The sequence below is a fragment of the Pagrus major genome, chromosome 20 (assembly GCF_040436345.1).
Source record: "Pagrus major chromosome 20, Pma_NU_1.0".
NCBI lineage: Eukaryota > Metazoa > Chordata > Actinopteri > Spariformes > Sparidae > Pagrus > Pagrus major.
Window position 1 is genome coordinate 13,769,434 of NC_133234.1, and position 25,189 is coordinate 13,794,622.

At 39.5% G+C, this 25,189-nt stretch overlaps 3 protein-coding genes across 4 annotated transcripts in view; all 3 read left to right on the plus strand.

Moving 5' to 3' along the window:
* Positions 1–3,626, plus strand: part of LOC141016106 (transient receptor potential cation channel subfamily M member 4-like) — an 18,707-nt gene extending 15,081 nt beyond the window's left edge. Inside the window, exons 22-28 of the mRNA XM_073490367.1 lie at positions 43–217; positions 347–512; positions 598–779; positions 893–1,025; positions 1,114–1,186; positions 2,179–2,272; positions 2,430–3,626. Of these exons, the coding sequence (XP_073346468.1) occupies positions 43–217; positions 347–512; positions 598–779; positions 893–1,025; positions 1,114–1,186; positions 2,179–2,272; positions 2,430–2,458 (852 nt within the window). The 3' untranslated portion in view covers positions 2,459–3,626. The remainder of the gene's footprint in view (positions 1–42; positions 218–346; positions 513–597; positions 780–892; positions 1,026–1,113; positions 1,187–2,178; positions 2,273–2,429) is intronic.
* Positions 3,627–5,155: 1,529 nt separating this feature from the next.
* Positions 5,156–9,056, plus strand: LOC141016109 (uncharacterized). Its single transcript, XM_073490373.1, has 6 exons — positions 5,156–5,980; positions 7,625–7,687; positions 8,505–8,576; positions 8,684–8,738; positions 8,815–8,851; positions 9,004–9,056. The coding sequence occupies exons 1-6, from the start codon at positions 5,156–5,158 to the stop codon at positions 9,023–9,025; spliced, it is 1,074 nt and encodes a 357-aa protein (XP_073346474.1). The 3' UTR covers positions 9,026–9,056.
* Positions 9,057–10,999: 1,943 nt separating this feature from the next.
* Positions 11,000–25,189, plus strand: LOC141015780 (uncharacterized). Of its 2 annotated transcripts, none has more exons than XM_073489964.1 (17): positions 11,000–11,071; positions 14,203–14,257; positions 14,894–14,926; positions 15,010–15,183; positions 15,303–15,454; positions 15,547–15,636; positions 17,509–17,581; positions 18,270–18,433; positions 21,440–21,545; positions 21,630–21,659; positions 21,762–21,938; positions 22,215–22,363; positions 22,472–22,561; positions 22,999–23,043; positions 23,244–23,325; positions 23,421–23,584; positions 24,444–24,681. In XM_073489964.1, exons 1-17 carry the CDS (start codon positions 11,000–11,002, stop codon positions 24,597–24,599), a joined length of 1,812 nt encoding a protein of 603 aa, XP_073346065.1. In that variant the 3' UTR covers positions 24,600–24,681. The 2 variants fall into 2 exon arrangements, with proteins under 2 accessions (XP_073346065.1, XP_073346066.1); XM_073489965.1 differs by lacking the exon at positions 11,000–11,071 and adding an exon at positions 13,757–13,899 and having other exon boundaries at positions 24,444–25,189.

Below are 25,189 nucleotides of genomic sequence, written 5' to 3' on the forward strand. Positions count from 1 at the left end.
GAGCTTATAATGACTGAAAGACAACTATTATCTCCTGTTCAGATGAAGGATGTCTTCTTCTTCCTCTTCTTCCTGGGGGTGTGGCTCATGGCATACGGAGTAGCCAACCAAGCTTTGCTTTACTCCTATGACCCTCGCCTGGATCGCATCTTCCGGCGGGTTTTCTACAGGCCGTACCTGCACATCTTCGGACAGATCCCTGTGGAAGAGATGGATGGTACAGTATCAGTGCATTGTGCATATTGAGAAAATAATAGTTTTTAACAGTGTTAGAATAATGTATCTTTTACTTCCATTGCAGCCAGGACATGTTTTAATCTTTGCTGTGTTTTTGTGTCTATCGCAGTGGGGAAGAAGTGGGACATGACGTGCACAGACAACATCACATTGATTGACAACGGTGAGGAGCCATGCAGAGTTCTGTACAGTAACTGGCTGGTGGTAATCCTGCTGGTTGTTTATCTGCTGGTCACCAACATCCTGCTCATCAACCTGCTCATCGCCATGTTTAGGTAAAGAACAACGAGAAGCGTCTATCAGTCTGTCTCATCAGCAGTCTGGCTACTGACACTCTGCTCTTTTTCTGTCCTCCACCAGTCACACCTTCTCTGAAGTGCAGGCCAACAGCGACATCTACTGGAAGTTCCAGCGCTACAACCTGATTGTTCAGTACCACTCCCGTCCTTCCCTGGCTCCTCCTTTCATCATCCTCTCTCACATCAATCTGTTCATCAAGAGGACCATTCGTAAAGTGCCGTCTATCAAGATCCACCACTTTGGTCAGTATTTGTACAGGAGTCTTGGTTACTGCCTAATGTACACTGCTTGGAAACATCATGGCTGAGTTGAGTGATATTAATGATGAACCCAAAAACCCGGCTTTTTCTACTAGTGTTGCAGTTGAAAGGGAAAGCAGCTAACAGGCTAATGACATGGGAAACCATTCAGAAGGAGGACTTCCTGACTGCCCAGAACAAGATCCAGAAAAGCAGCGACTCAGAGAGGCTCAAGCGGATGTCTGTCAAGTGAGCACAACTTCCTACAACAACACTGAAGCAGTGACTCATTTATTTTTTGGCTCCATCATATTGAAGTGAATGTCTTCTTTTTAAGGGTGGATGGTGTGCTTAAACATCTGACTGAGAGCAGAGACTTTGACCACAGGCTGAGGGCTCTGGAGAATGAGGTCAAATTAAAGCACTATTTTAATACATTTGACTGATCTTACGCTCTGTTTCTCATTCTGTACCAATTGTTTCATTCTTAACTCAAACTGTCAAAGAGCTTGTGAGCTCAGTCAGCCTATCCTGTATCAAGGTTAAATAAATGTCACCAATCGACATTTAACAGGGCTTGGAACACTATGTTCTGAAGTACTGGAAATCAAACATATTTGTTAAAGGAGTAGTCACCATTTTGGGAAATCCACTTATTTGATTTCTTAGATAAGAAGATCGTTACCACGCATGTTTGTACAGTAATTATGAACACAAAGGTGCAGGCTGCGTGCAGCAGCCATATATTTACTGGGTTCGCTTAGCTTTTTGAGTAAAATCTAAGCACTCCACCATGGTATACAGGTTGCCATACAGTTTGTATACAAGCCATTTTTTATATTTTTTGTTAGCAAGTCAGTTGTCTTAAAAACCACAGCCTAGCACGTTGATAAAACGATACCCTTTTCATTTTGGTGCCCATGTCAGTCATTCTAGCTCCAGATCACTCCGTGTCTGGTATGACATGTTGGAAGACAACAATGAATTCGACTATGGGATCATATCATTTCAAAATTTGAAATATTGGTTTACCTGAGTTACTAGTAGTAGTTTTGTTGATTTTGTTTGATTCTTACTGTTAATCTGAATTCAAGCATATTCATTACTTACATAATGGTTAAAATTATCCATTTTCCAAAGACTTTGAACATATGAGAGTGGTATCTATCTTCTCATCAAAGTCTCAGCTGGTAAGCAAATAGGTGTATTTCCCCAAATGTCAAACTGTTCCCTTAAGTCTTAATAAGGGCCACAAGTTCCCGCAAAAGGGTTGCAGAGATGTACCAGAACAGGAAATGTCAACATATACAATGACTGTGCACTGTGTTCCCAAAATACTGGTCCTTCCCTTAGGTGTCTGAGAGTTATTGTATGTCAACACACTTTTAATCCTCCTTCTCAGATGGAGTATTGCTCAAATGCTCTCAGCTGGATTGTGGATACTTTGGCACAAGGAAGCACGTTCAAACCGCCTCGACCTCCACCTACATTAAGAGGTATTTCCAAATCAGATCATACATGTATCAGAAACAGGAAAACAGTCTGCATGTTGGAATTTCACAGGTTTCACTCACTGAGCTTGATTGACTATTCAGTTTTTGCCTCAAATTATTTACCTTAATCTCTCCGTTCTTCTCTTCTTCTTCTACACAGATGCTTTCCCCTCCTCCAATTCTTCCTGATTCAGCTTCTGTGATGCCTTCACTTGCTTGGGGTCTGTAAAAGACAAGAATGAAGTGCTTTCACTTAGACTGCTCCCCACCCACCAGTCTTACTGTTTGCAGGTCATGTTCATCACTGGACTCAGTTACCAAATAGATTTAATTGTTCTCAACTGAAAAAGTGAAAGAACAGCAGTCATCACTACTTGTTACAGTATTGAGTAAATACAAAAGCTGATATTTTAAATGTGCAATCACTATTACTCAAATACCAAAGAAAACTGTGTATTTATGATGTGGCATTATAGCCTATATTTCATTTGCTGATGCTAACATGTCGTTATTGCTGTAAATTGAATGCTGGAATTTTGTTTCAGTGGTTTTTATACAGGTGTTTACCATTATATTGAAACTATATTGTTGTTACAGGGTTCAGTAACTTTCTGGCTAGATGGTTGCTTTTAACAACCTGTTGAATCATGTATTTGTGTTCTACATTTTATTCTGTTCAATACATTTTATATAAAGTAAAATAAATGAGTTCTTACTGTTACTGTTCTTTTTGTAAGGAAGAATTGATAAATGGAGTGATCTTGACAAGAGTTTCACTCTGTTGAGAAAACGAGACACCAAACGGTAAAGCAGGGTGCAGTGATGTTTGTGAATGGGGCCAAGTAAAGTAAGCTTTGTACAAAGAACTAGTTATGACATCAAATATACATTTAACGAGAGAATCACTGAGGGAATGTGTGACTAAAACACAGGAGCAGGTTAGTTGGACATACTGTAGAGAGAAGGGGTTATGGGTAGTGTGAAAGGTGCATGGTGCTGAGTTTCAGTCCACTGGAGCTCTATTGAAGGTCACACAGTGCAGCAGGGCTATTGAAGGAGCCTTTACTGTAAATAGCCGGCTGTGCCACCTGTCAATAGCACCAGCGGCTCACACTGAGAGAGGCGGTGTCATCACTTTCTGCCTTGCTGCCCCGTCGCTGCATGACGGCTGCATGTGCAAATATGTAACCATGTAAGTGAGATGTAAGTGAGATGTAAGGCTCAGTTTCTGTGTAGTTTTGATTTAAAGACTCCTCGCTTCACGCAATTTGCAATGCAACTGAATTTAAATCTCCTTTCTGTCTTTCATCGGGTTTCATGATCAAACCCCTGCAATAAAAAAACACTGTGTTCTTCACGTGTGAAACGTTTCTGTGGAATGTCACTTGCCCATGAACTCGTTTGCACATGTGCAGACAGTCATCATCTCCATTTCCTTCTATTTACATCCCCTCCATGCATCATCTTGACATGTTCTCCTTTGACTTGGGATTAGCAAGCAAATATTACCTTCACTGTTAAGACTGTGACTGAGAAGCGTTGGTTTAACCCTGTGGTAATTTAATTTGCTCGGCCCTGTATTGTGCGCTGTTGGTAAAATATTGTATTGTATTTACCACCAGTGAGGCCTTCACGCAGATGGGTTTACCTTCAAATGTGCACGTAATACCTCAAGGGCTTAGAATAAACAGCAAAAGTCAAAGTTGTTTGAGTTTGTTAGTGAATACCATCTGTTTTTGTTTATGTATCTTATGTAGAAACATCAATTTGATTTTTATTTGACTCTACCCACTAGAGTAAGAATAGAGACTATTTAATTCATCCTTCGCAGCCCTCCTGAAGTAATTATTGTTTTTTCTTAATGATTTTAAACAAGTTTTGTTTCACCTGTTCCTGTTTGTTGGTTGGTTTGTGAGCAGGATTACACAAGAACTATTCAACAGATCTCCATGAAACATGGATGGAGAATGGGTCTCGGACCAGAATAGACCCTAATAACTTTGGTGCAGATCCTGATAAAGGAAAGGATCCAGGAATTTTTTTCTCTTTTTTTAAATTGCATGATTTTCGCATTGTTTTTTCGCTCATGTAACTTGATTACAAAAAAATCTGCTGTATTTCAGTGACTGGTATCTATGACTGAGTACAAAAGGGACTATTGGGTCTTGGCGGAGGTATGTGCTCTACTGAGTGCCACTTTATTATTTAATCCTCAATTTACATAATTTTGTTTTTTAAGTTAATTTGTTTTAATTAAATTCATTATAAACAGACATGAACAGAACATACACATACAAGCGCAAACACATGTGCCTACTATATGTTTATATGTATGGAAAGTCTTGCTTTCCTGAACAAATGTAGCACCAAGACAACAAAGTTTATATGAACGTAAAAATGGCAGTTGAATTATTTAGTGTCAGTAGTTGAACTTCTCCCTCCCTCTCATCTCCATATGTTCTTTGACCTCTCTTCTCCCCACCCTTCTGCACTCCAATCCTGCCTGCCCACCTCCCCCCGGTCTGCCATATGCACTGGGTTAAGGGCATCAGGAGCATTCTTCCTGAACATGTGCCTCTGTCACTCATGCAGCCACACAACTACACCACACACCCAGTTGTGTTTCCACTGTGTCCTCTGTGTTCTCAGCACAAGGCTGGCACGCTGCTCTGACAGTCTTGTGAACTCGGCCTTCCTCTGCCCGTCTCTCTGTAGCTCGGAGCAAAGATCTGAACAATATTTCTGAATCACCTGAAGCTCGATTACGTTTTCTGTGGATTTAAAAGGTTTTATCGATTGGTTTTATTTTTGGTGGAAGAAACAGGGAAGAGACGTTCATCCAGAGTGGATTTGTAGATCAGAAGAGGTCCTCAACTGTCTTTCAAAATGGCTCCTGTGAAAGGCTGGGTAGTGGGGCTCCTGCTGGCTCTCCTGTGCCCTTCCCAGCTCCCCCTCTCTGGTGTAGTCAGTGCCCAGGACGTGGCTGAGGAAGACCTCCATGGCAGAGTTGTTGAAGAGGTTGTGGCCGAAGAGGGTGAAACCGCTGATGATGCCGCTGGTGGGGAAGAGGAACAGGTAGCAGAGGAGGAAGATGGCGATGAAGAAGAAGAATCGGATGATTCAGAGGCTGATGAAGAGGAGGCAGAGGAAGAAGAAGAGGAGGCTGCTGAGGAGGAGGAGGAGGAGGAAGAGGAGACTGCAGAGGAGGAAGAAGAGGAAGAGGAAGCAGAGGAGGAGGAAGCTGCTGAGGAGGCCGAAGAGGAGGAGGGGGAAGCTGCTGAGGAAGAAGAAGCAGAGGAGGACGAAACAGCAGAGGAAGAGGATGAAGAGGAAGAGGAAGAAGAGGAAGAAGAGGAAGAAGAGGCGGAGGAAGCAGCAGAGGAAGATGAAGAAGACGAGGAGGAAGCTGCTGAGGAAGATGAAGAGGGAGATGCTGCTGAGGAGGAGGAGGAAGAGGAGGAGGAGGAAGAGGAGGAGGAGGAAGAAAAAGCTGCAGAAGAAGATGATGATGATGATGGTGAAGAGGAGGCTGAGGAGGAGGAGGCTGAGGAGGCAGCAGAAGAAGAAAATGAGGAGGAGGATGAAGTGGAGGCAACAGAGGAGGAAGAAGAGGCTTCTGAAGAGGAAGAGGAGGCTGATGATGCTGAGGAGGAGGAGGAGGAGGAGGAGGAAGAAGAGGATATTGATGAGGCTGACTCTGAGGAAAAAAATGTAACAGAAGTAGAGGAAGATGATGGTACACTCACTTTTTTAATTTATTGATTTTTACATATATTTTAAAGTATTTATTGGTGATCAAAACACTGAACTATGCATCAGTTTGGGCCCTTGGAGTGTTTCCTAACTCTACAGTAGCATTGTGACATTGTCAGGCTGACTGTGAGAACACCGTCACACATATCAGTCCTAAAATAGATTTAGGTTTATCTGCGTGGCTGCTGGCACACAGCAGTATCTAAACCACTCGTGCCTTTTGTTGAACCAACGTGGCTATTTTGAGACCCCAACACAGGTACTGGTGAAGTCTGTAAGTTCAGAGAAACATTCGGACGAAGGAAAAACACAAATGGAGGCTTCTCATAGAAACTTAAATTAGTCTGCCTATTAGTGTAGAGCCAAAGTTAAAACACCTAATTTATTGACAATTAAGTTACCACAGGCTGCAAAATCGGATTACAGCTGGCTCACCAAAATCAGACGAATAGACAGTTTGTGGATCACTGGCTCATTTACATTGAGAAGAGTGTAGGCCGCTCTGACACAAGACAAGTGTCTCGTCCTCACTGCTGAACTACTACCATGTCAGCATATTAGTATTTAATATCACTCGATAATTGTTGTCCACAACCTGACACAAATAATATGATTGCATGATTTCTGGTGAAGGAAAAAGTGTATAATTTTAATTAAAACACAACATAAACATAAATCTTGATATATATTCTTTAGATATGTTCTTTAAAAGAATTGTGACCAAGATACCAACCCGGTCATTTTACAGTCTACAGCAGTGCTAGCTGCTCTTTGAGCTGCTGGAGGCCTACATGAGCTATTCTTACAATGATAATACTAACATGCTGATGTTTAGCATGTTTATAATGGTCACCGTGCTGGTTAGCTAGACAATCAGCTTCGCACTAAATGCAAAGTACAGCTAAAGGCTCATGAGAATGTCAGATGCAGATATTCAATCATAAATGTTCCTTGATGATGGTGATAGATCAGGGCTGTCCAGTGTTGGCCTGGCCCAGCAGATGTTTGTAGTGGGAAAAAAACCAACCTATAATAATAATATTTTTTTATGTTTTGAGGTAAAGTGGCTCTTTGCTCAATGTCAGACAATTAAGGGAACTTGGGATCATTGTGCCATTTTGCATCTTAACAATACAATACAACAAGAATAGGTGTTCGGCCTGTAGCCCACCATGAAGTTTAAGTTCTGGCCAAAGTTATTACAGTTCATCCTCTAAGCAACACAGAATACCAAGTTTAACAGCAATCAATCCAGAAGTTGTTGAGATATTTCTCTCTAAATCACAAATATCAAACTCAAGGTGGCGCCACAGGAAAAGTCAAAGGATCGCCAAAGTCTTTAGGATTAATGCTCCGCGGACCGAATGATTGCCATGCTGCTAACGTGCCTAAAATTGACTTGTCAGTGCTCTGACAACTAAATAACAACTAAAGATGTAGTTAGGCATTTCTGTACATCTATTTGTTGTTATGTACTGCTGTGTCTGCAATGAGCTAATATTGGCCAGGCTGATATATCGGTCTCGCTGCAGAAGCCTAATTTGTCACTGACTGTGTTGACTAGATGAGCCTGAGAGTGACGACGCAGCAGAACATGAAGAGTCTGCAGCCGACATGCTGCAATTCCGCCCCGGCTCTTTGTGCAGTGTTTGCTCCATCTGTGAGGTACAAATTTAAGATTTTAATGGTGTATTTTATTTATTTATCCAGTGATGAAAAGACTGTGTGTGTTTCAAACTCATGAACATTTTTCACTTAAAGGACAAGTTCACCCAAAAAGGAAAATTCAGTCATTATCTACTCAAACCCATGCCAATACAAAGTCGGGTGAAGTTTTGTTGTCCACGAAACATTTCTGGAGCTTCACAGCAAAACAGAGCTGCAGTGTTCTCCTAAACAACTGAAGCAGATGGGGACCCGTTTTAAAAAAAAGTAAAAAAACATAATATAAAATTACTTCATACAGCTCGTCCTGTGTCCAGAAGCACCCAGATCCCAAATTGATTTGAAAAGATGTTATTTACAACATTTTAAAACTGGAATCTTCTACTGTAGCTGCTGAAGGAAAAGTGTTAGCGAGCACTTGATTTGACGAAGAAGAGGGTTTAAATGACTTCTTCTAAAATTAATTTAGTATCTTGGGGCTTTCACAGACATGGATTAAGTCTGACGAGCTGTAAGGAGCCAGTTTATTTTTTTAAGTCCACATCTACTTCAGTTGTTTAGGAGCATGCTGCAATGCTGTTTTGCTGTAAAACTCCAGAAAATGTTCACTTGACTTTCCAGCGGCGTGATGCTGAGTAGATAATGACTGAATGTTAATTTTTGGGTGAATTTATCCTTTAATCTTAATTCTTTGCTGCCTTTTAAAAATATAAATAACATATGTAACCCACTTTTACAACTTTTTAAGCTGAAATGTTTATTAAGATGTCTCACTTTCTTACCATCAGTGACTGTAGATGCTCCCTCTTTCTTTCAGCACTGCTCTAGTGAGTGTGACAAATGCCCGTGTGAAGAAGGAGACGAGTCAGAGCACTGTGAGCACTGCGAAGTAAGAATCTCCACAGTTCAAAATACAACAAATAAAGCACATTTGATGCAACATTTCAGTTTGACAACAGCCTCCTCATTTTATCCCCTTTATTTTCTGTCTTCCAGGGATGCTCATCCTGCTTCCTTTGCCCCATTCTGTGTGACACAATTTGCACACCAGGTAAATACTCCTACTCATACTGTGCACGCACCATTATTTGTTGGCCTTTTCTTAACTTTTGTGTATTGTGTTTTAGGTGGCCTTGTTGACGAGCTCACTGGGTCCCTCTTTGGGTAAGAATTCTCATTTCCAAACACACATTTCTATTAAATTGCATGTTGCTATACTGTATTCTTATTTAATGATACAACAGCATTTATTATATATTAGGAATGCTATTTAGGAAAGTGCTGGGTTACCTCATGCCCTGACCTTTGTTTTGCAGGAGTTTTGCATCTCTACTCTGAGCAGCCCTTTGATGCCACCATGTGGTTGCATGAGGTACTGCACTCAGGACTGGACCTGTCTGACTGTTCTTATGAACCTGACAGCTGACAGGAAAAGCAAAATATGAAGGATTTCCTCTGTTCTTTTTACCTAGCTTTGTAATGAGAGCTGAAAAAAAAAATCTTATTTTCATTTTCTTTATATAATGATCTGCCTACTGTACATTTTCAATGCAATATGGATAATAATAGATTGCTAAGGCTATTATATAATTTAAAACTGTTTTTTAGGAGCATTATTGTAAAAAGATTTAGTTGAACAAAAGTGTTTATAGGTCTATATAGTGGCAGGAAACTGTATGAATGTACTGGAAATATGAAATTGGCTTCTGTTGCCACTGGCAAGAAAGATAATTGATTTTTTTTACAATAACATTTCACACACACACACACACTTTAATACAAAAAAATACTTATATAATGTTACAGATTCCTATCTGATGATAAACGTCTCCTTATATCTCACAGCTGATATGTACATCACAAGTACAGGTTATATCCGTCACAAGTTTTTGCTACGTGAACTTTGTATTTCATCCTAAAGTTCAATTTCACATTGTTTACTGACTTTTGGGGTGTTGTTGGATTTATTTATGGCTTATGATAAACTGCAGTTGATGTCAAATGAGCAAATATGAATAATTTATAAGCCTAAAAATAATCACAACTTCACATGTTAACCAATAACTGTGTGTAAAAAGTTAGATTCTGAATTCTGAATGATTCACAATAATAAATTGGGTTTTCACAGGAAAGTTGTAATTTCTTTCTAATAGCTCTTAGCTTACAAGCTAGGTGAAGGTGCCAGTCACCAATCCTTTGCTCTCTTAATAGGAACTATTTTAGTTTGCACTTCCATAAAGTTGGGGGACTTGTGAGGGAAAAAATAAGACAGATGTGAAGAGAGATCCTGAATTTTAGACAATAGAATCAAATCAACACTCTGGAACCTAAACTTCACATTATGCTACTTTTTCTTTTTAAGACTGTTTTTGCCTGGTAAATGCGGACGTCATCAAAACTCCAGGCATCTAGTCTGTAAAACACTAACACACTTTCTGTTATTCTTTTGAAAATCTGGTGATCCTTTTTCTCTGTCAGATCTAAACTGTTTTCTCTTCTGTGTTTATGAATTAAGAGCAGGTGAGAAAAAAGGTTTTAATTTTCAGTTAAATTTTTACATCTGTGAAAGAAAAGTGAAAAGAAAAGTTTTGACAAGTGAAATGTTGTTGCCAGGACCATGTGTCTTCTTGTATTTGTTCATACATTCATATTTTATATATTTTAAATTTTTAAAGTTCGTTTTCATGGATGAGATTTTAAAAAGTAACATTGAAAAATTATCCTGGCAAAACTTTTTTTATGTACTGACTCACCCACCGAGACATTAAATCAAATTAAAAATGACTTATCTTTTTATGTATCTGTTGATCAATCTACTCTTTTCTTACTTTCTGGTAGCCCTAAGCTTATATGTATATAGTGTGCAAATTAATCTAATTGCAACTAAAAGATCTGTAGCCACCACAACGTGATGGAGCCAATCGTCCAGCCAATCACACACTGATGACTTAAGGAGGTCCAGCTGCTGCTCAGGTGAAGCAAAGTGCTCAGCTCTCCCTGATCTCTCCAAGTCACTGGTGGTTGTTTCTGCTGCAAGGTTTTCAGGTGAGTTTTTTTGAGTGTGTCATGGGAAAACACAGTCACTGAGACTTGGCAGTAAAACAAGGAAAAATCTCTCGAGTGTGTCATTGAGTCAACACACACAGAGCCAGTGCTTTTGTCCCCGAGAAGTGTCGACCTTTTGATACCAGAGTTTGCAAACAGCCACTGAACTTCAGTGCAGCAACGAGGCTTGTCTTTTGTTTGTTTTTTTCCCTGAGATGTTTTTCCTCATTCCCTTGCATCAATTCACTGTTATTAACAGGGCTTGGCATGATGAGCTGTGCTGTCGTATGTAAGGACGCAAAGAAGGGCAAGAAACCTGTTGTGTGGGTTCCTTTTGATGTAAGCGTAAACATGAGCAATTATAAGCATTACCAGGTACAAAGACATTTGGATCTCTGTCAAAAGGTTCACCCTAACTCATGTTTGTCTGCTAAATATAAAGCAACAGCCAGCAGCCCTTCAGCTCGGCCTCGCACTGTGACAGGAAATAGATTTCCTGGCTCCGTCCAACGGTTACAAAATCAGCCTAGGAGCTCCTTTTAAAGGTCACGAATTAACACATATTTTATTGATTCAATTGAAACTTTATTAGAGACTCGGGGCCCTGATAAGACACGACATTCCACTAATAAATTGTATATAAAATCACAATGAGAGGGACAAAAATTTAAATTGCATTTAGAGACCGTGATCCAAAACCCCTCTGTAAAAAGTAAGGAACAAAAATGTAATGAGCAAGCCTCAAAAAGAAAAAATGTCCTCTCTAGGGCCAAAATGGTGCAAAAGGAGGACAAGATCAGGAGGCCCCAGTTTGATGTCTCATCCCCACTTTTATATCCTTATCCTTTTAATGTACATTTTGTTATTTAACCAGGAAGCCCCTTGAGATTTAAAATCTCATCTTCGAGGAAGACCTGACCAAGATCTCACACCACAGAGTTACAGAAATGTTTCAACAGAGCAAGTCAGAAAGGAGCTCTTGAAGCTTCTCTCGTCTCCGAGTCTATTTTTGGTTCACCAGTTAGAACAAATCATCAGTTCTAATTCAAATCTTCCTGTTTGCGTCTCAGCTCAGAATCCCTAAAATTTAGGAACGACACACACAAAAAAGACTTTCCAGGTCCAAATGGTTAGTTTTGTCTGTGTTTCTATTGACAATGAGAGCACGGTTCTGTCAGATACAGATCAGCACAGCTTGCAGGTAGAAAACCACAAGTTTCCTGTGCTTTTGCCTCTAGCAGCCTTCAGCAGTTTGTGAAAGGCTGCAAGTTTCAATTTGTCACCAGAGACATAACTTGCCCTCCTACTGGAAAAAAGTATAATGAACTCCACTTAAAGCCAGAGGTCCTGCTTACCTCCTACAGTTCTCTGACATCACACAACAGTGGCACGTTGACCTATTCCTTTATAAATGGAGGATAACTCTTCAGTCTTGAAGATGCTGAATGTTACTTTATGTGGAAGAGTAACAAATTCCCAGGGTTAAGACAAACGAACAAAAACACAATGCAAATCATGCAAACGACATGAATCATCCAAGTAAAATCTGCCAGGATTTTTATTGCCTTCAAAAAGATTTCACAAGTTGAGCAGCTGAAATAGAATCAAACGGAAAATGATACAATAGGCACTGACCCAGCATCACATTACTGCGGTTTATAGTCAACATTCCTACGGCAGCTTGTGTAAGCTGGCAGCCTGACCAGTCAGGCAACAATCTGCCGTGTCGAGTCCAAGTCTTGTTTATCTTCCCTGGTATCAGTTTGCAGAATCAACTCCCAATTAAAGGATTAGTGTCGCCATGTCCTGTAATCAAAGTAAAATGTAGTGTGACTGTAGGGCATTTCATTGAGGAATAATATCCTGTATCTGGATTGTGTTTTGTGTGTTTGTGTTAAGTCCGTTGCTGATGACAGCCGCAATAAAGGAAGTGTCTAATAACAAGTTTATCTTGTAGTGAAGTTTGAAAAAGTGTTTGGTGGAGCCTATAGTTTGGCAGTTTAAGATCTAATCTGAGGTTTTTAGATTTTTTTTTATTTAACAGTGCTCTAGGTAGCTCTAGTGTCTTTTAAATCACTTTAAAAGGCTTATTATCAGATGGCCTCTCTATAAATGTCGTGGTAAAATTTTAGGGGGTGTTTTATGTTTTTTGAGTAACACTGTACTTTATTCTTGACTTGCACTGCTCTATTTTCTATTTTCAGCCTGTTTATTCACACAGTACCATGTATTTTATTGTTGTATTTCTGTGTTTGTTCTTAAGCACTTTGGATGAATGAATGAATTAAAACCCAGCATTACATTCATTCATTCAGACCTTTATTCAAGACTTGGGGTAACAATCGACGGAGGCCCTCATTTTCAGTGATGCCGAGCATGAACAGAGACATCAAGCAAACCAACAAAAAGCTTTGTTCTGAAAAGTGCTGTACAATAAGGGTATTTAAACTGATATGCAAAAATTGTGATGAGTTGAGCTTATAAGGATTGAAACTGAATTCCGGTCCACCATTTCATCCTGATATCAAAGTGGCAACAGACAATATAATAACATTTACCGCTGCTGTTTATTCAATCATTTAGTGTAACGGATCACCAGTTGACCTTCCTTTTCCTGGTTGACCTGCAGGCAAAATTGTATAGTGATAGCGAGATAAATAGGGACCCAATATCAAAGCAGATGGTGACATTTTTCTATATCCGTTACCTTTTGTGATCAACATTTCATAATGATACGTTGAAGCAGAAAAACTTCTCTATTGCCAGTTGAAGCCAGTTGTCTATGTGGACCTGGATGCTGTGTCATGGAGCAGGAGTCATGTTGCATGCTCTCTGCTGTGTAACCCCCCTCACAGTTTAACACCTCATTTGCTTGCTCAGGACACCTGTATTTTGATTGCAATGTCCTGAAGACAGAGGCCCGTGGTCATGTTACACGTCACCCCCATACTGATATAGTGATGTATACACAATGGGCCCCCTCCCATTGCATGTCCCTCCTACTCTATATCACTGACTTAAACCATCCTGGGACACTTTGTCACCTTCTCCTCACTTCTGGACTTAATTTGAAAATGGACGCACATTTTTAATTGGACAACTCGCCATAAAATACTGTTTGTTTGTTTTTTAAATTGCCTTAGGGACTTCAGGCCTGGAACATAAAGGTAGGATGATTTGACAAAAGTTTAACACACGAATTGTCAAATGGCAAGCTTTTATTCTTAGTCATCCTGAGTACTTTGATCGAGTCTCCTGATATTAATTAAATACCTAATGCAAAAGAACAGAATTCCTATTAATATTCTGTGACTTAGTAAAGATAGCATATAATAGAGCTTCACCATTTAAATATAGCGAGACATCACTGAGACTGCCATGGACCGGTTTCCGCTTTCTCAAAACTTGGTTGTTTCAGACAGAAGAAGATGCAGTGAGATTGATAACTGGTTTTCTTTTTCCACCTGAAGATGCATCTCTCCTCCATTCTGCTGTTCCTGAGTGTGGGAGCCTTGCTAAAATGTGGTGAGTAAAACACATCACTTTCTACTGAATTGATTCTTCTGTATTGGTGACTTCTATCCATTTCTGCTTCCTGTAATATCCACAATCTGTCTGGATTATAGGTGAGGATACACCAGCTCTCCCCCCTACATCGTTTCCATTCTTCAGAGTAACGTGCCCTTCATTTAGGATGTGAACTACTGACTTTCTCAAATTTTATTAAATACACAAAATTAAGTAAAGTTGAGAAAAAAATCATCCAGCTTGACATTTATTAGAGTGATGGAGGAAGCACTCAGATCCTTTATTTAACAGTAGCGACATAACAATGCTGTATGAAGGTCCTGCATTCAAAATCCTACTTACGTACAGAAAATATGGATGGAGCATACAGGCTGGAAAAGTGTGGCCAATGCTGAGGTGCCTTAAATCTGCGTTATTTCTAATACCCAGCAAGGAACAACTCCAGTGGTTGCAAAAAGAAGTCCATTTTATGTAAGCTTATAAGAAAATGACCGTACTTCTCACTTGATTTATTAGCTCAGTAAACAGTCTCAGGCAGGACAGTTTTTATTCACAAAATGCCAATATTTTGATTCACTTGGCTCCTGCAGTATTCGCAGTATTCACAGTATGCTGGCTATATTTCTGTTTCAGCTGCTGGAAGTGAATGGTGCTACACTGGCTGTGGTAAGTAAGGACAGGTGTCTGACCTAGTGAAAGATTTGGTCTGCTTCAGTAAGTGGTTTTAACAGCACCTCTGCTTTTCATAGAGCACACTCCGTCCCACTGGGGAGATGTCTCCTCTTTCTGTCTTGACAAAAGGCAGTCACCTATTGATATCGCCACCGGCTACGTTAAGACCGACCCTAACCTGCTTAACTTTACCTTCGTCAACTTCACCTCTCAGAATGTCATCAAGTCCATCACAAACAATGGACACACAGGTACACAAACTGAGTCTAGGAAGGGCACAAAGACATTTGAATGATGATCAAAATGTGTTAAACTTCTCTCCACTCGCACTGTAACTGCATAAACACTCCTCCATCTCTCCCATGCACAGTGAAATGCAAACTGGCGGAAGATGCAGTCGAAGTGAGTGGAGGTGGACTGAATGCAACATATTCTGCACTCCAGTTTCACTTTCACTGGGGTGATAAAGAACATCATCCAGGTTCAGAGCACACAATTAATAGGCACAGATATCCAATGGAGGTACATTATTGTTCATTCACTATAAACAACAAGTGTTCTTTTTGTGTGTGTGTTTCTTGCTTTGTCTCATCACTTCATGTAATCTTTTGTAGATGCACATTGTCAGTCTGAAGAAAGATCTCACTGTGCAGGGGGCCAAGGAGGATTCAGAGGGAATTGCTGTTCTTGGGTTTTTCATAAATGTACGTCCTACACTTTATATTATTCCAAAGAAAAGTCTTTTATAACTGCTAATCTTTCAATGATCCTTATCAGAAACGCTTTACATTAAGGTCCTTATATTATAATTTCTTATAAGATGCTTATTAACATTAATAGGACTATATAAGTGTTAATAATAGCATAATAAATATATTTATTGTCAGATTATAAGACGCTTGTGTGAAACTTGTTGATGGCCAAAAGTTTCTTATAATCATTGACCATAGCATTACAAACATGTTTATTGAGTTTAAATAACTTACCTATTAAGTCACTGGTTAACACTGGGTATAATGGCCATCATTAATAGATGATAAATTTATACTTAAAGTGTAACTCTCGCCAAAATGCAACCTAGGCTTTTTTTGTGAATGTACCTGAGTCAAACCTTCGTGTAAAAGCATAATTACGACGAAAAAGCCACTTTTAAGATCTACTGTATTTTCGTTTTTGCTGTTTTCAATTGCGTGCTAGGGGCAAAACACTAAGACGACTCGACACGACATGAAACTTTGCTCATAAGTATCACCAGGGTCTCTACACATGAACACGAGCATTGAGAACATTGTTTGTGTACACAGAGTTTACTAAAAAAGAAGGTTTTTGAACAACTCACATTAGCAGTAGCTTGTTCCGCACACCGCCGTCCTGCCAGTTGAGAAGCATAGATCCCCGATAGCCTATTGTCTTCTGGCAACAACTATCCACGCAAGATCTCGCCTGACTTTTCCGGCTTTTGATTTTAGTATTGTTTCTTATATGAGGCTCCTTTTTCAACTTCAAGGTCAATATTGTTTTTCGCTAACGACAAAACAACGAATTATCCGTGCATTTATATGGAACTAAGCTTTAGGAGCTTTCCACCTTTACTTTCCATGTTACGTCGCACTCGGGGATGCTTCTCGACTGGCAGGACGGCGGCGAGCGGAACAAGCGACTGCTAGCGTGAGTTGTTCAGAAACCTTCTTTGTAAACTCTGTGTACACAAACAATGTTCAAAATGCTCATGTTCATGTGTAGAGACCCTGGTGATACTACGAGCAAAGTTTCATGTTGTGTCGAGTCTTCTTAGTGTTTTAAGAATAGCGATTTTGATGCTACCGTAGTTGCCCCTAGCACGCAACTGAAAATGAATTTGACCCAAAAACGAAAATACGGTAGATCTTAAAAGTGGCTTTTTCGTCGTAATTATGCTTTTACACGAAGGTTTGACTCGGGTACATTCACAAAAAAAAAAGCCTAGGTTGCATTTTGGTGAGAGTTACACTTTAACTGTCTGTTTCACTGGTAACAAACAGTGAAGTTCTTTATCAAGCAATGAATATAAAGTTGCAACTCATAACACTGTAAATGATAAATAAATACTGTGTCAATAAACATTATTTGGATGGCCATATTAAAATCACAACAGATGTTTATAAACCTTTACATTGCTTAATAAATAATTTATAAAGCACTTCATTGTTTATTAATAGTGACATAACTATTAACTAAAATTTAAGTAATACATTTACCATTTATTTATGATGGTTATTATAAAGTATTAGTGTGTTAAGGTCCTTGTAATAAATGTAATTAACTCACCAATGATGTCATTGTTAAACCTTTCCAAAGCTTTTTGTTGCTTTCTTTGATTAATACATACTTTATTATGCATTTATTAGCGCTTTGCAGTTATTAGTTGTTAACCAAGATTTTTGCAGCTACCAGATCTAAAGCAAGAGCAACAGTTTAATTTGCAAAAACTCAGTTTGCTCTTTGGAAGTAGGATGAATGTAGGAGTAGATGTAGGAGAGTTAATGTGCATATAATCAAACTGTAACAGTGAATATAATTGTGTCTTCTCCCGAAAGGCAACAGAAGATGGGGACATGTCAGGACCATGGAGCACGCTCACATCTTACCTGGCAAACATCACAAGTGTAGGTAGGTCGATGCTGTTCTCTTGTTTTTCATTCACAGTTCATTATAGCAGGTTGCAGTGATTGAACTCAGTGGCGGTTGCAAGGTGGATCAAGGAGGGGCCATGGTTACGGTATGTACTCTATGTGTATGTCTTGGCATCAGCAGGTGACTTTTAAAGATTGAAAATCAGGTTCACACCTTACTCAAAACAATCTTTCAAATTCCTTAAGCGTATAGTGAGATACGCTTGAGTCAAACTCAGTGCCAACAAAGTTGAGTAAGGACGTGTTATGCTGTGACCTTGTACACCAGCCATGAGACTTGTTATCCTAATGTATGTCACTCATGTGCTCAGACAGGTTCTCCGTGTTGTATCTCTTAGTGTGTTTTCACACTAAACAAAAATATAAACGCAACACTTTTTCATTTTGCTCCCGTTTTTCACATGTTGTTCAAAGATCAGGAAAGATTTTTTGTCCACACAAAAGGCTTTATTTTTATTTATTTAGCAGAAATGTAATAAAATGCACTTCTCTTCTTTGCTGAGTTTAAAAAATACACTTCCTGACCACTCATGGTTATGTCGGCAAAAGCTCACATGATGTTACTCCTTTTTGATCCTGGTATCAAACCTGGGACATTTTTAGTTTGCATTTAAATCAACGACTTTCATATAATTAGACTTTTTTGTTATTTAACACTTTCACAGACGCTGAAGTTAATATAACCCATGCCATCTCTATCAACGACCTGATTGGAAGTGTAGACTTGACAAAGTTCTACAGATACATGGGCTCCCTGACCACCCCTGACTGCAACGAAGCTGTTGTGTGGACAGTTTTTCAAGAGCCTATCAACATCAACAAGAATCTGGTGAGTTGGGCCGCCTGGACACCATTTGCCAGATAAGAGGAGGAAAGGCCATCTTTATTGGTAACAATTAAATCTAATAATGAGCAAAGAAATGTAAAAGCTGTAAGTAGAGCCTAAACTGGAATTTTTTAAGTGGGTTTAATCAATATTTTTATAGTAACGACAATGTATCGGATGACAATGTGAAGAGGGTCATTTGTAGGGATGAACTTACGAAAAAATGATCACTTGAATCTGGAGCTCCCCTTGGCTTTACGGAGCTTTATAGTGTTTAAAAGTCCAACCCTGCATCTTTACAGTTTTGGTTCACTCTCACCACTCCCATACAGTAGCTTCATGGGCAGCTGTGAGACTCCCCTAAAATCTCTCTGTATACCACCTAAAGAGCCAGGAGGTGGTGGATACCAAAAATAGAAGTAAAAGAGGGTGAAAATTGGACACAAATGCGACAACAAATGAACAATTATGAAGCTTCCAAGTTTACCATATCAACTTTGTTAGTCAGTTAGCATGTCAGTTGCCCCTGAAGAGCCAAAAGAAAGAAAAATTGATAAAACTAAACACGCTCAACACAAGGGTTGGACGGTGCGAGATTTTCATGATACAATAACCTGACTCAGACAATGTCATGGTTTCAGGGTACATGGTATGTGATATAACATGATAACTATGATCCGTTACAATCAGCCTCTAAAGGAATGAACTCAGACAGTTGTCTTGTTTGAACACTTTTATCATAATTTCACATAATATGATGATAAAATGATCTAAAATTCAAATATTTTAATAAAACTAACATGTTAGACTTCAATACTGTAAATCCTGCAAATGTATGAACTGTCAATTTTCATTCCAAAGTACACCAAGAAAACGGTGCACCACTGCACCCCTATCTGTAAAATATTGTACATTGATAGAAGGAATCAATGGAGAGAAACACTTTTTTGTCTTTTTTTCACATCTGACATATAACTAGTAAACACTCCTTGAAAAGGGACCAAAAGAAAATCACCATCAGATTAAGGTGAATTGCACACTGACAGTGGACAATCTGCTGCACTAAAGCCAACACATGGGTAGCTAATGCTAAATTCTCTTGTATATTGATTGTTAAGAAGTGTTCATTGCAGCCTATTTTACATCAAACAAAGGTCCTTTTAAGCTGCAGCTCCTACATTGACCTACTTTACTGGTACAGTCGTGAACGCGATGGTTAAGTGTCACTTGATTGACAGCAAAGGCAGACACCTTCCCCCACCCACTGACACATTGATGCTGTGTGACAATACGTGACAATACGCACTGAGCTACATTCAATTTGAGTTGTGTGAGGAAAATACTGGACGGGAAGTGTTGTTATTTCTGTGTCCATTTAGGTTTGGATAGGAACTCACTGTTTAGTCATACTGTAGAGCAAAGTCAGTAAAAGCTCTGATGACCTAAGACAAATGGAAAAAAAACAAACCGTTCCACAGGTAGCCACTGATGGATGCAGGCGAGCGTCACCACAGAACATACAGTAGAGTTCCAGTGGCACAGCATACCGGTACATGCTGGTTTCTGTTTTGATGATCATGTTTGATAATCAGTTTTATTTTCTGTTGACGGTAGCGACGAGACAAACTATTGGACAAACTCCATGTGACTGTGTGGGGACAAACATTTGAGTCATTTGAATGCTGCAGAATGTCACGTTATCTTTCTCCATCTTATCTACCTGACAGCCATCAGCACCTGGCTGATAGTGGGGTGCACATGTCTCCGCATGCAGTCATACACCTGTTGAGTCACCAGATGCAGGCTGCAGGTGTTTGACCTCCACTTCAGTCATACAACACATTAAAAAACACGCGAAACTGTGAGTCATGTTGACAGCAACAAATAAAATACGCCAGAAGTAAGGGCTCAGACATTGCCAGGACAATTTAATTGCATTATATTACTTTTTCTGTACTGAATAATTGAGGTATGTAGATTTCTTTTGGTAATCTTCCGGGAGGGAAATTCTTCAGAAAAAGCACAGCATTCTGATTGGTTAACAATTTGAATTTTGTGTACTTTCGTGCCCTGTGCAATGCTAAATCAGTGGAACCTGTGTCTCTGCAATGATAAATCACACAGTGAATGAGCAATCAGTTGTGACTCACTAAGGCAGTAGCCTAAAGCTGTCATAAAAACCAGAATCCAGGACAGGATTAATGCTCTGGCTGACACCAAACTATTGTAACTTAACCATACAGGTAAAGTATGTCCACACCCAGACTCGAAAGGTTCATGTCATAAGCCATTCATGCTGCCTTTTCAAGGCGGGAATATAGTGTCATTATTTTGTTCTGCCTCAGTTGACTGGCGATGATTTATGTAACATGATTTCAAGCAAAAAAACACAATGTATTTATCGCCTTCCACTATCGTGTTGTTGTAGTTACCGTCTTTGCCAACATGTATGGAAAGAAATTGCCAAATTAGTCACCAAGATGAGTCTTCAGTGAACACCCCACCCTGAAAACGGCATCCCTCTCTGCGAGTGATAGCCAGACAGGGTCTGCTATTTACTGATGCTGATTGTGTGATGTAATTTGGAGCAAAAAACATCTTTGTCACTTTCCACGATGCATGGTGTGTCAGGATCAACACTTTCTAACAGAATCCATATGATTTATAATCGGTCAGCGGATACATTTTTAGATTAACAGATGGAAGCTGGGGGGGAAACACTTAAGAAATAACCACACAGATCTCAGCATTATGATTTGTACCGTCACAACTCTTTTGATATTACAGTGCCGGCATGCTGTATGAAATGACACACTGGAGTGGCTTTTTGCTGTTTAGTGTGAAAATGTAAAGGTGAACCTTCGCTGCGGCGTTATTGTGGAATCTCTGTCTGAAAAGGGCTTTAATCTGTCTCTGCTGCTGAGAAATTCTACAACTCATTAACAACTTCAAGTATTTTTGTTTGTTGTATATCTGTTGGAAAAAACATGTGTTTGTCTTTGTTTTTAGATTCAACTGTTTCCCATGAAGACATCACTCAGCAATGTTTATCGGCCTACACAAAATCTTAATACACGTCAAGTGTACGCCTCCCCTGCAACTCATTTACCTCCCGGTGAGTTGGAAAATACAGTATATGGTCCACAACACGTATGACTCCAATGACACATTAAAAATGACTTGTTCTATTATTCTTTAGGTCACTCGTGGTGCTATGATGATCACTGTAGTATGTATCCTTTTTAAAAATCAGATGTCTGGACAGTTTCCAAAAATTGCTGTTTTAAATGGGACTAGTCTTGAAAATGTTGGTTTTCCTCTCTCCCTTCAGGTTACAGTCCGTCTTATTGGCACGTTCTGCCTCACTCCCACTGCGGCGGCGAACGCCAGTCACCCATCAACATTGACACCAAGACGACCGTGGAGGATGAGAATCTCGATGACTTCACCTTTACAAAGTTTGACGACAAACATGCCATCAAGTACATCACTAACACAGGCCACGCAGGTTTGAATATCTCCCTCAGGCCAGTTTTAGTTAATATTCATCGAATTTTAGTTTATTGATATTAAAGTTTATTATTTCACAATGAAAATTGTTGTTGACAATTTAAAAAGGCAAGTCAACATTACAATTGAGAACTTTAGATCGATGGTTACATGTTTTTGTAAACTGAGCAAATTTCTGTGTGTTTGTTCATGATATTTTCATTTTTAATTAATCATTAGCCCCTACCTAGTTTTTTTTTTTACACTTCTCCTTGTGTTCTCCCACAACTCCCAGTGAAGTGTGTCCTGAAGGAGGATATGGTGGAGGTGTCAGGGGGAGGTTTGGAACATGTCTACTCCACCCTTCAGTTCCACTTCCATTGGGGCTCACATGAGTCGGACGGTTCAGAGCACACAGTGGATTCAAAAAGATACCCTATGGAGGTAGTCATAAGCATTGAACTCCTATGTTGTTGCTGTGAAAATATGTTTTTTCAATAGATTAGCCGTTGCCTGTGTGTATCACATATCATTAATTGTGTCTTTGTCCAGATGCACATAGTGAACAAGAGGAAGGATTTAACACTGGAACAGGCAGTACAGACTCCTGATGGCCTGGCAGTGCTGGGATTCTTTATTCAGGTAACATTTAGTGCATTACACTACTTATGCAGGAAGTCAGTATTTGTCATTCAAATACATACTACAGTATATAATAATTACAACCAGGGTCTGACTGTGTAGTGTGTTCACAGATGTACAGGAGTACTACTGCATATGTGAAAAAAGTAGTATAAAGCCTTTTGTGGCTCCAGAGGAAGCTGCATGTACTCTGATAAATAGCCTCCAGTGATGTCACTCAGTGGCTGAATTGCATCGTGGGTAATGTAGGCGGCAGTTTTTAAAAAGGAAGAAGAATGCGTTGAATAAAAAAAAAGGTGATATCTCTGGTTCTGCTTTATCGATTTTGATAAATAGTTTTTAAACTGTCCGTAATGAGTCCCAACAGTGTTATAGGACTGCAATGCCAGACCAGTTGACTGCTTGTTAAACCTTTAATATCTTTGTCTATTTTCCAGGTCACGGATTCGACCAAAAGCGGCGGCGGTTCAGAACACCACGAGGTCAGTGGCAGACTCGGGATGTTTGAGGGGCAGGGGTTGGGGGAAAAATGGGTAGTGGGGCAGCAGCGCACAGAAAGTTGTATTCTCCACTGGAAGGGCACTTTTGCTTCACTTTGGGACCACACAGTTAGCTTTCTTAAACCAGCAGATCGTGCACTCAAGTGTTGAATGTTAATCATTCACCATGTTTGTCTTTGCAGACAAATTCCCCGTCACAATCAACGTCTGATATGGATGCCTGGAAAAAACTGACCAGCTACCTTCCCGCTATCAAAAACATCAGTGAGCACACTTTAAAAAAAAACAACAACAAAAAAACACTGAATGTGGAAACATGGACGCGCCACAACATCTTGTGCATTTATGCTCCCTTGTAGGCTCTCAAGTTGAAGTTACAAAAGAGATCTCCATCGATGACTTGCTTGGCAAAGTGAGCCGAGCTGAATTCTACCGCTACAATGGCTCCTTAACCACCCCGTCTTGCAATGAAGCAGTGGTTTGGACGGTCTTCAAAGAAACTGTCAAGGTGGACGACAACCTGGTATGTGATGCGAGGTTAAATCACACCTCTTAATTAGTACTGTCACTCTTCAAAGATAATAGTTCAAGTGGTTTAAATGACAGCTTCCCCTGACATATATATGTATAAATTTGTATTGCATAAATACCAGAACAGGATCATGAAAACCTTTTAACAATTGGCAACAGGTAGCATATAATGAGATTTGAGCGACACTTGGTATCTTCCCTGATGATGCGTAGCTTGGCCTGTGCTGTCTTTACTTTTGTCTTCAGTGAGGTCTTTAGAAAGGGAAACACAACACAGTTTGATAAAGGTCCGAGAAATCGTGAACATTGAACTTGTTGGTATGCTTAGCATGGGAGGTTGGGTGGTAAGCTGGGAAAGTCTAAACTTTAACATCAGTCATTGTTTCATTTCCAATTAAAATAGTTTTATGTATCCTACTATCTTTTGCAGTATCAGGTGATTTTCCCCTCCCCAACTTTGATCAAATTTGCAGTAATCACTGAAATCAGCTACTGTCGGCTCTCGGTATGAAACTTATCAGTGGAAAGCAGGAAGAGATAAACATGTGACCGAGAGCCTTTTTAAACGATACATTTCACAAACAAACAGGTGTGTCATATGATCTTTTGAATAAATGTTGCACTAGTTTCCATCTATTTGTTCTCAACTGTAATTTGGCAAAAAGTAATTAATAGTAATCAAAACTGTCATCCTTCAGCAGTTTGTAAGTAATTACCACACCCTGTATATATGAATGGAAAAAAATCTGATTCAGTGGCAACATCCTTGATTACTTAGGCCTTTTAACAGACGCACATCAAGTCGAAATAATGGATTTAACTTAACACTAACATTTCTTTAACACCACCAGATGAAGATGTTCCCGACTCAGGCAGGCTATCACGACGTGTTTCGGCCTGCACAGCAGCTCCATAGCAGGACAATCTACACCAAATCAGCATCCAGCACCCCTGGTCCCATCATACAGTTTCTGCTGCTGGCATGTCTCTGTGCCTTTTTCATATAATCTGCATTTGTGAGAAGGTCAGCTGATTGGGCTGTGAAGGATAAAGTCGATTGCACTAATTATCTGTATGACACTGTTTAGATTATCATTCCAATATTTGTAAGCAAAATCCTTGGATAGTAGTGTTTGATCATTTTTATTCACATACATTTTCATGTGCAATTATGGTATATCATTTTATTATCAAGATGCTGGTAACTACAGAATAATCAGAAAAGTCTCTGGTTTATTAAACTTCTGAGCCGGTGAGTGAGACTAACATAGTAACACTTGCAAGATCACTGAACATAAACACCACCTCACTCTATTTGTAGCATGGTAGGGTTTGTACCTCTCGGTATAATCGTATCCCTGTTTCCTATGCTTTATCAAAACATGTATGGTAAAATATAAAACAAAATCAACAACATCTCAGGAATTAAGACTTTTGTCTGCTAGCTTAAAACACTAATTACAGCTGCTGATTGCATAGAAGAGCCAAAAATAAATACTGAATTGTGTTCTTGTGATTGTTCTCGTGCTTTTATCAGTGCTGAATGTATTATTGTAACCCCTGCTAACAAAAAATAAATAGTTGTATTGATACTGTT

Bases quoted from the DNA above. Each gene is read 5' to 3' on its own strand.
- LOC141016109 (XM_073490373.1), top strand. From the start codon at position 5,156: ATGGCTCCTGTGAAAGGCTGGGTAGTGGGGCTCCTGCTGGCTCTCCTG. The intron at 7,688-8,504 runs GTACAAATTTAA...TCTTTCTTTCAG, and splicing joins GTGTTTGCTCCATCTGTGAG to CACTGCTCTAGTGAGTGTGA. The intron at 8,739-8,814 runs GTAAATACTCCT...ATTGTGTTTTAG, and splicing joins TGACACAATTTGCACACCAG to GTGGCCTTGTTGACGAGCTC.
- LOC141015780 (XM_073489964.1), top strand. From the start codon at position 11,000: ATGATGAGCTGTGCTGTCGTATGTAAGGACGCAAAGAAGGGCAAGAAA. The intron at 17,582-18,269 runs GTAGGTCGATGC...ACACTTTCACAG, and splicing joins GGCAAACATCACAAGTGTAG to ACGCTGAAGTTAATATAACC. The intron at 23,326-23,420 runs GTGAGCACACTT...GCTCCCTTGTAG, and splicing joins TCCCGCTATCAAAAACATCA to GCTCTCAAGTTGAAGTTACA.